General features: G+C 48.3%; 2 protein-coding genes across 4 annotated transcripts in view; one reads left to right on the top strand and one right to left on the bottom strand.

Annotated features, from left to right (window-relative positions):
* The window catches only part of ctbp1 (C-terminal binding protein 1), a gene marked incomplete at its 3' end in the record, with an annotated part of 11,952 nt that extends 11,913 nt beyond the window's left edge, over nt 1–39 (bottom strand). For both annotated transcript variants that reach the window (XM_084451448.1, XM_084451449.1), the window contains exon 1: nt 1–39. This exon is cut by the window's left edge and continues 97 nt beyond it.
* Nucleotides 40–2,519: 2,480 nt separating this feature from the next.
* The window catches only part of maea (macrophage erythroblast attacher, E3 ubiquitin ligase), a 19,844-nt gene continuing 12,363 nt past the window's right edge, over nt 2,520–10,000 (top strand). Inside the window, exons 1-2 of one of the 2 annotated variants that reach the window (XM_084450595.1) lie at nt 2,520–2,594; nt 5,948–6,130. In XM_084450595.1, coding sequence (XP_084306721.1) covers nt 2,526–2,594; nt 5,948–6,130 — 252 coding nt within the window. In that variant the 5' untranslated portion in view covers nt 2,520–2,525. Of the gene's footprint in view, nt 2,595–4,689; nt 4,864–4,919; nt 6,131–10,000 lie in introns of those variants that run through there. The other variant, XM_084450594.1, reaches the window with a different exon arrangement.

Raw genomic sequence — 10,000 nt, 5'->3', positions numbered from 1 at the left:
CGCGGCGGCTAAGGCAGTTTCCTTCTTCCCTTTTCCCTGCCCCCTCGGTGACAAGCATACACATGTGCTCACCCTTTTTCCGTTTCTCCTGCTCCCTCCCTCCCTCTCTCTCTCTCCCCCTCCCTCCCTCTCTCACTTTCTATTTCAACTACCTCTCTGTCACACACGCGTGCACACAGAGAATGCGAGTGTCACTGCATTTATAGGAGCGGAGGGAGAGAGAGAGAGGGAGAGGAGGTGTGGAGGGAGGGAGAGAGAGAGAGGAGGTGTGGAGGGAGGGAGAGAGAGAGAGGAGGTCTGTGTGGGGAGGGAGAGAGAGAGGAGGTCTGTGTGGGGAGGGAGAGAGAGAGGAGGTCTGTGTGGGGAGGGCAGAGAGGAGAGAGGAGCCTGAGCAAGTATGAGGTGGCTGAAAGAAAAAGATGGGGAATGGGGTGGAGCTAAGTACACTTAAAATGTATATTTTGTGTCCTGAAAGAAGGCAAAACGAGTTCTGTAAGGAGGCTAGAGCAAGTAGGGGACCGTTCCATTTTCTGTTAGATAACAAGAAAACAACATATCATATAAGCTTTGCTGTTGATTCCAAATTGCCTCGCAGAAGGCTGATGCTGAGTATTTATTCAGTTGAATCTGTGATAAAATCTGAGGTCCTGGGAGATGATGAAGGGGACAGACTCAACAGGGTCAGCTGGGGAGTTGGCCAGACGGTGATGGGGGGGGGGGCTGAGTTCTTCAAGTCCACAACCATCTCCACTGTCTTAAGAGTGTTGAGCTCCAGGTAGTTTTGGCTGCACCAGGACAACAGATGGTCAATTTCCCACCTGCAGGGGGACACATCCCCAATGAGGGTGGTGGTCAGCCAACCTCTGACGAGACACAGCAAGAGCTTGACTGATGACTGCAGGAGCAGCCGTGCGTTCGTATGCAGAGAGAAGAGTAGGGGGAAAGAACGCAGCCCTGAGTGGAACTGGCTCTGGGTGTCAGAGACGTGTTCCCCCAGTTTCACGTGCTGCTTCCTGTCAGAGAGGAAGTCAGGGATCTACCAGTAGGGGGAGTCAGGCATGTGCAGCTGGGAGAGCTGGTCCTCCAGCCCAGCCGGGATGAGGTTCCTGCAGAGTCCATACTGAAGGATGGCGTGGAGGGCCATGTTTACTGAAGGATGGCGTGGAGGGCCATGTTTACTGAAGGATGGCGTGGAGGGCCATGTTTACTGCCGTCCACTGACCTGCTGGCTCTGGAGGCGACCTGCAGGGGGTCCAGGAGTGGGTCCGTCATGGTTTTGAGGTGGAACAGTACAAGGCGCTCAAAACTCGTCATGACCACAGAGGTCAGGGGGACAGGTCTGTGTGGTCAGTATGTCCTGTGATCCCGTGATCTGTGTTTTTGGGGGGACAGGTCTGTATGGTCAGTACGTCCTGTGATCCCGTGATCTGTGTTTTTGGGGGGACAGGTCTGTATGGTCAGTATGTCCTGTGATCCCGTGATCTGTGTTTTTGGGGGGACAGGTCTGTGTGGTCAGTACGTCCTGTGATCCCGTGATCTGTGTTTTTGGGGGGACAGGTCTGTATGGTCAGTACGTCCTGTGATCCCGTGATCTGTGTTTTTGGGGGGACAGGTCTGTATGGTCAGTACGTCCTGTGATCCTGTGATCTGTGTTTTTGGGGGGACAGGTCTGTATGGTCAGTACGTCCTGTGATCCTGTGATCTGTGTTTTTGGGGGGACAGGTCTGTATGGTCAGTACGTCCTGTGATCCCGTGATCTGTGTTTTTGGGGACTGAGATGATGGTAGAGGTCTCGAGGCAAACCGGTCCATGGCATGACTCCAGTAAGGTGTTCAAATAGTAAACTGATTAGTTACACACTGAAAATCACAGAAAGCTATTTCTAATTTCATTGAAATATATGTATTTTCCATTTAAAGGTGTGTATTAAAAAAGACACAGTTGAAAGGGGCACTACATGCATGTAATAATAATGGGTGCTGGCCAAAGGCTGTTCCTATGGGTTTTCACTGGATCCAACAACATCTCTAATCATTATGTCAACAGAAGGGAACAGGCAGACAACCTTTAGAAAGCCTGTGAGTGGGTCAGTGAGTGGGGTGGGTGAAAGTGAGTGCGTGGGTGATTGAATTGAATTGTATGTCTATGATTATTCTAACTTGGATCTTCTTACACAGGCTCAAAGACGAGCACAGCAACAAACAATTTGGCGCTTACACACAAAAACACAATCTTAATTAGGCCTATATATATCAAACCAAACTCGCCACAGTAGTTGTATGTCGTCGAATTGCATAGTTATCATAGCTATTGGTAAAATATCTAGATAAAATATAATAAGATAAAATATCTAATTGATGAAAGATTCTTAAAACGTCCAAAATGTAATGGTATGTTCCACAATTTACGAAATCAAACTCGCTAGTAGCTTACCCCCCCTGGCCCTGTCGCCAGAGGGCAGTATTGAGCTCGGACCCATTTTGCGCTGCACTGAAAGAACCACGACAAGAACCCCTCAAACCAAGATGGCGGTGCAAGAGACTGCATCACAACTATCCATGGCTCTCAAGGTTCAAGAATATCCCACCCTTAAGGTAATACTTTATTTATAGAGACCATGACATGGTAATCAACCGCAAAGTTATTATACAACGCATTCTTTCTTGTTATTTGAATGATAGCAAATATGACTTACTACCTGGCGAGCAAAGCCTAAAGGGACAACTTCCATCCGCTGAAACACAGCAAGCTGAAGGCTGGAGCAGCAGTTAGAGCTAGCTGGCCTGGCTAGTTAGGAGCTAGCTGGCCTGGCTAGTTAGGAGCTAGCTGGCCTGGCTAGTTAGGAGCTAGCTGGCCTGGCTGGTTAGAGCTAGCTGGCCTGGCTGGTTAGAGCTAGCTGGCCTGGCTGGTTAGGAGCTAGCTGGCCTGGCTAGTTAGGAGCTAGCTGGCCTGGCTAGTTAGGAGCTAGCTGGCCTGGCTAGTTAGGAGCTAGCTGGCCTGGCTAGTTAGGAGCTAGCTGGCCTGGCTAGTTAGGAGCTAGCTGGCCTGGCTGGTTAGAGCTAGTTGGCCTGGCTGGTTAGAGCTAGCTGGCCTGGCTGGTTAGGAGCTAGCTGGCCTGGCTGGTTAGGAGCTAGCTGGCCTGGCTAGTTAGGAGCTAGCTGGCCTGGCTAGTTAGGAGCTAGCTGGCCTGGCTAGTTAGGAGCTAGCTGGCCTGGCTAGTTAGAGCTAGCTGGCCTGGCTGGTTAGGAGCTAGCTGGCCTGGCTAGTTAGGAGCTAGCTGGCCTGGCTGGTTAGGAGCTAGCTGGCCTGGCTAGTTAGAGCTAGTTGGCCTGGCTAGTTAGGAGCTAGTTGGCCTGGCTAGTTAGGAGCTAGCTGGCCTGGCTAGTTAGAGCTAGTTGGCCTGGCTAGTTAGGAGCTAGTTGGCCTGGCTAGTTAGGAGCTAGCTGGCCTGGCTAGTTAGGAGCTAGTTGGCCTGGCTAGTTAGGAGCTAGTTGGCCTGGCTAGTTAGGAGCTAGTTGGCCTGGCTAGGTTAGCTATGCTAGTTTAGCTATGCTAGCTGGCCTGGCTAGTTGAGCTATGCTAGGTTAGCTATGCTAGTTTAGCTATGCTAGGTGGCCTGGCTAGGTTAGCTATGCTAGTTTAGCTATGCTAGTTGGCCTGGCTAGTTCAGCTATGCTAGGTTAGCTATGCTAGTTCAGCTATGCTAGGTTAGCTATGCTAGTTTAGCTATGCTAGTTCAGCTATGCTAGTAGCTAGGTGGCCTGGCTAGTTTAGCTATGCTAGTTTAGCTATGCTAGTTTAGCTATGCTAGTTTAGCTATGCTAGTTTAGCTATGCTAGTTTAGCTATGCTAGGTTAGCTATGCTAGGTTAGCTATGCTAGGTTAGCTATGCTAAGTTAGCTATGCTAGGTTAGCTATGCTAGGTTAGCTATGCTAGTTCAGCTATGCTAGTTCAGCTATGCTAGTTTAGCTATGCTAGTTGAGCTATGCTAGTTGAGCTATGCTAGTTGAGCTATGCTAGGTTAGCTATGCTAGGAGCTGATAAGTGTTCGGGTTTGTTGCGCTGGGCTGTTTGTAATTTTTTGTTTAAAAAAAAAAACTGTCGCATTTCACTTTCCACCATTAAAGACTTGATAACATTATGAGTGCTAGTATTATGAGGGCTAGTATTATGAGTGCTAGTATTATGAGTGCTAGTAGTAACTGTGCTAGTAGTAACTGTGCTAGTAGTATGAGGGCTAGTATAATGAGTGCTAGTATAATGAGTGCTAGTATTATGAGTGCTAGTATTATGAGTGCTAGTATTATGAGTGCTAGTATTATGAGTGCTAGTATTATGAGTGCTAGTATCATGAGTGCTAGTATTATGAGGGCTAGTATTATGAGGGCTAGTATTATGAGTGTTAGGGTTAGGGTTATATATATATATATATCTGTATCTATAAAGCTGATGTATCTATAAAGCTTGCATAGCGATATCCTGTCTCTCATCGTTACTAGCTAGCAGACTGACAGGCAGACAGAGACTAGCCTGGACATGGAGGTATAACGCTGTTAGGGTTGGGGTTGGGGTTAGGGTTGGGTTAGGGTTAGGGTTGGGTTAGGGTTGGGTTAGGGTTAGGGTTAGGGTTGGGTTAGGGCTGGGTTAGGGTTAGGGTTGGGTTAGGGTTGGGTTAGGCAGACAGAGACTAGCCTGGACATGGAGGTATCACGCTTGACTATGTGAGCTAAGCACCGAGTGGCTGGATAACCATCTGGCTCATGAGTATAGCAGCTAACATGACTGCCAGTAGCTAGTTCATATCATGTTCATATCAGTAGCTAGTTCATATCATGTTCATATCAGTAGCTAGTTCATATCATGTTCATATCAGTAGCTAGTTCATATCATGTTCATATCAGTAGCTAGTTCATATCAGTAGCTAGTTCATCAGTAGCTAGTTCATCAGTAGCTAGTTCATATCATAGCCAGCTCCGCTAGCCGAGCTAACACATGAGATAGCTCTGGTCATTATCTGACGTTAGTTAGCATTGAAATGACAGCTAGCGGGCTAACTGCTACCGCTATTCCCTGACATGGTTCCTCATAGCGAACCAGACCCCCACACTTGCTGTTACCAATGCAATGCTACGAGGTAACATCATGCGAATGAGACGGTGGTTTGAGGCTGGACAGCATTAGCTAGTGCTATTAGAGATCACAGCCCTTTAAAGCTAACCCTGTTAGCTGTGTCATCACATTTGTGTTCCATCTCAAAATGGCCAGCGAGGAGCTTCTCCCAGCCTGTCTCTGTGCTGGGTCACTACTGCGAGGAGCTTCTCCCAGCCTGTCTCTGTGCTGGGCTCACTACTGCGAGGAGCTTCTCCCAGCCTGTCTCTGTGCTGGGCTCACTACTGCGAGGAGCTTCTCCCAGCCTGTCTCTGTGCTGGGCTCACTACTGCGAGGAGCTTCTCCCAGCCTGTCTCTGTGCTGGGCTCACTACTGCGAGGAGCTTCTCCCCAGCCTGTCTCTGTGCTGGGCTCACTACTGCGAGGAGCTTCTCCCCAGCCTGTCTCTGTGCTGGGCTCACTACTGCGAGGAGCTTCTCCCAGCCTGTCTCTGTGCTGGGCTCACTACTGCGAGGAGCTTCTCCCAGCCTGTCTCTGTGCTGGGCGAACTACTGCGACACCATTGTTCCCGTGGCTGTCTGGAGAACACCTCGTCTGCTCCCGTCTTTCTGCTCATTTCATCCTAACAATCGCACTCAGGCTAATCAAATAAGTGCTGTTGGCCTGGCTAATTGTCAGCCATTTGAGTGATTTTGCCAGCGAATTAAATCATGGCTATTAGTATGTCAAACTTAGTGATGTAGACATTTCAATTAGCTGGTCTAGGTTAACTGAGCAGATGTAAGCAATATTGTCTATCTTGAGGGGTCTGTCTGCCTTGCTGGTTCTGCAAACACAGGTTCCTTACGAGACTCTGAACAAGCGCTTCAGAGCTGCCCAGAAGAACATTGACCGGGAGACGAGTCACGTGACCATGGTGGTGGCCGAGCTGGAGAAGACGCTGAGCAGCTTCCCCGTGGTGGACTCCGTCGTGTCCCTGCTGGACGGCGTGGTGGAGAAGCTCAGCGCTCTCAAGAGGAAGGTAGGCTAGCAGACACACACACAAACACACACACACACACACACACACACACACACACACACACACACACACACAAACAAAGCTCTCATATCATCATGCAACATTACCTTCCCACTAGATAAGGCACAGCGCAAAGGCAAACCAATATTCAAGTCATCACGTTCAAAAGTGGTCAATTGAGACCTTATGAAACAAACCTAGACAGCTCTGTTGTCTGTAATGCCTAGCTGCGTACCTGGGACTAGAATGAGGAACTGGTTAGTACCTGGGACTAGAATGAGGAACTGGTTAGTACCTGGGACTAGAATGAGGAACTGGTTAGTACCTGGGACTAGAATGAGGAACTGGTTAGTGCTGATAAGATGGATGGACAAGAATTCCAATGTATCTGTACTGGTTGAATATGGCAAGAATAAACGTTCTCGTCCAGACGGGGTACCCCAGAGAGCTGGGCTTATACAGTGTTAGAGAACACACACACGCACACTCAGGCTAGTGCACTTTAGCCCTGTGGCCTCACTGATGCTGGGCTCACACTACAGGATTCTCTAAATCCTAACTCATTTTGAAATCAGGTTACATCATGCCCATATGTAGAATCTTAACAGATGTTCTTCTTGCGAATATCAAACAAGCGCACACGGCAAGATTTGAAAATAACGTCTCATCACACTACAGGATATTATCCTGCCCGAGGGTCTTACTGGTCTCGCCATCTCGCTTCTAAAGTAGAGATGTAATCATCTTAAATATCAGACATGTTGGATATTATCGGGGCAGCCCCGATGGGTTTGCGAGCCGATCGGGAGGTATAAGATTGGATCTGTAAACCCCTCACATTACAAGATCATCTGGGCTGAACATCAGTACCGACCAACCTTCAGACCAGATTTCTCCTCCGATTGTCACTCCTGGCTTAATCGGGGATAAATCGCTCCCAAAATACTGTAGTGTGAGCCTGCATAAGGTGCTGTCCTTCTGACCTGTTGAGACAAGCCCGCATGGGGAATGTTGCAGCACAGGATGTGCTAGGGTAACTTGAGCCAACATCCAGCCCCGAAATGAGATCTTTGCAGAAGCGTTTCCATCCTTTCAGGAGTCCTAAGCCAGGGGTGTGGTCAGATGTTTCTGTGCCTGGCTGGTTTTGAGCCTCCCTGCGGTTCTGGGAGTGCTGACGTACCAGAGAAGCAGATGGACCTACTGTGTGCCGTGGGGATGTCATGGTGTGGATCTTTTCCCACCGAGTAATAAATCCATGACAACACAGAACACCGGTGTTACTGGTAACACCGTCTAGCCCACAATAAGAGAGTGCTTACTGTAATCTCTACCGTTAGACCTTTTCCTTACGTTGAACAGCACTGTTGTGTAACCTATTTAAATTTGGTGTTGTATGCCTGCACGGTTTAGGGTAAGATATAAACTATACACTCAGCCCTGTGCTTCTTTAGAATCAGGATTTATTTATGGCCATCCAGTTTTTTTTGTTGTCATATCCTACTAGGAATATGCACCATGCCCGAAGTAAATTCCTATGTATGTTGAAAACCTTGTTTTATTTTTCAGCCCCCTAACCCCTTTCCCTCGAGAGGCTTTTGCTTTTTGCCAGGCCGGTTTGTAAATAAGAACTTGTACTTAAATGCTTGCCTGGTTAAATAAAGGTTAAATAAAATAAAATATAAAAAAACGACATATCAGTCCCTCCAGAAAAACGCGATTATGCGATCGCATAATTCATTGCATAATCAGGCAAAAAGCGCAGATTATGCAAGGGTGACATAATTTTTAGAAAGAGCGCATTTTCACCGCAATAATCACTGAACTCCGCACAAAAAAAGTGGAATATGCGGGGCTCGCTTGATTTCATACTTCCCGCATTTTTCTGCTTCAAGTTTTAATGTTTTTCACCTCGTTTGTAGGGTTGCCACCTTCAATGGGGAAATATAAGGGACACCTTGCCAGCAGTCCCATGCTCACGCACACCTCAACCCTAACCCTAACCCTAACCCCACACATCAACCCTAACCCCACACATCAACCCTAACCCCACACATCAACCCTAACCCCACACATCAACCCTAACCCCACACATCAACCCTAACCCCACACATCAAGCAGGGATCAGGGGGTCCTCCCCCATGAGATTATGAGGGTCAGACATCTCATCTCCTGCATTCTAGTGAATTTCACCAATTTCTGTTTAATATATCAAGTTCAAAGTCCTCTGCTATTCTCATCATGAATGAAGGAAATAAATAGCCAATAAGAGTAGGCTAAAGCACAGCTGCATCCATTATATTAAGATCAAATCAATAAACATCAGATCATAGACGGGCAAAATGTTTGGTCTGATCAACTTGGAAATAGCAAATGACCTGGACGACCACAGAGACCAGACATCGGGGTTGTTTATGCCTTTTAAGGCTGCCTTCAATCATGACGCCGGTCTATAACCGTACCTGGTCTATACCGTACCTGGTCTATACCGTACCTGGTCTATACCGTACCTGGTCTACACCGTACCTGGTCTACACCGTACCTGGTCTATACCGTACCTGGTCTACACCGTACCTGGTCTACACCGTACCTGGTCTATACCGTACCTGGTCTATACCCTACCTGGTCTATACCCTACCTGGTCTATACCCTACCTGGTCTATACCGTACCTGGTCTACACCGTACCTGGTCTACACCCTACCTGGTCTACACCGTACCTGGTCTATACCGTACCTGGTCTATACCCTACCTGGTCTATACCGTCTACCTGGTCTACACCGTACACCTGGTCTACACCGTACCTGGTCTATACCGTACCTGGTCTATACCCTACCTGGTCTATACCGTCTACCTGGTCTACACCGTACCTGGTCTACACCGTACCTGGTCTACACCGTACCTGGTCTACACCGTACCTGGTCTACACCGTACCTGGTCTATACCCTACCTGGTCTATACCTTCTACCTGGTCTATACCTTCTACCTGGTCTATACCGTCTACCTGGTCTATACCGTCTACCTGGTCTATACCGTACCTGGTCTATACCGTACCTGGTCTATACCGTACCTGGTCTATACCGTACCTGGTCTATACCGTCTACCTGGTCTATACCCTACCTGGTCTATACCGTACCTGGTCTATACCGTACCTGGTCTATACCGTACCTGGTCTATACCGTCTACCTGGTCTATACCGTACCTGGTCTACACCGTACCTGGTCTATACCGTACCTGGTCTATACCGTACCTGGTCTATACCGTACCTGGTCTATACCGTACCTGGTCTATACCGTACCTGGTCTATACCCTACCTGGTCTATACCGTACCTGGTCTATACCGTACCTGGTCTATACCGTACCTGGTCTATACCGTACCTGGTCTATACCGTCTACCTGGTCTATACCGTACCTGGTCTATACCGTCTACCTGGTCTACACCGTACCTGGTCTACACCGTACCTGGTCTACACCGTACCTGGTCTATACCGTACCTGGTCTACACCGTACCTGGTCTACACCGTACCTGGTCTACACCGTACCTGGTCTATACCGTACCTGGTCTACACCGTACCTGGTCTACACCGTACCTGGTCTATACCGTACCTGGTCTATACCGTACCTGGTCTATACCGTACCTGGTCTATACCGTACCTGGTCTACACCGTACCTGGTCTATACCCTACCTGGTCTAGGCGCTCTCTCATAGGCTATGGTTTTGTTATTTCTCGTATCATTCCCAGCATGTGAAGACGTAGTGTAGGCTATATGCATTAGAGTGGGGTGTGCACGAAAATACAGGACAGGTTCTTGCATTTTTTGCATATTCTCGCAATATTCGCAAGTTCCCGCAACTTCAGAAAATCCCCGCATTT

The sequence above is a fragment of the Borostomias antarcticus genome (assembly GCF_949987555.1).
Source record: "Borostomias antarcticus genome assembly, chromosome: 16".
Lineage (NCBI taxonomy): Eukaryota > Metazoa > Chordata > Actinopteri > Stomiiformes > Stomiidae > Borostomias > Borostomias antarcticus.
The sequence above is the reverse complement of the archived record's forward strand: the minus strand, read 5'-3'. Positions and strand labels throughout refer to the sequence as shown.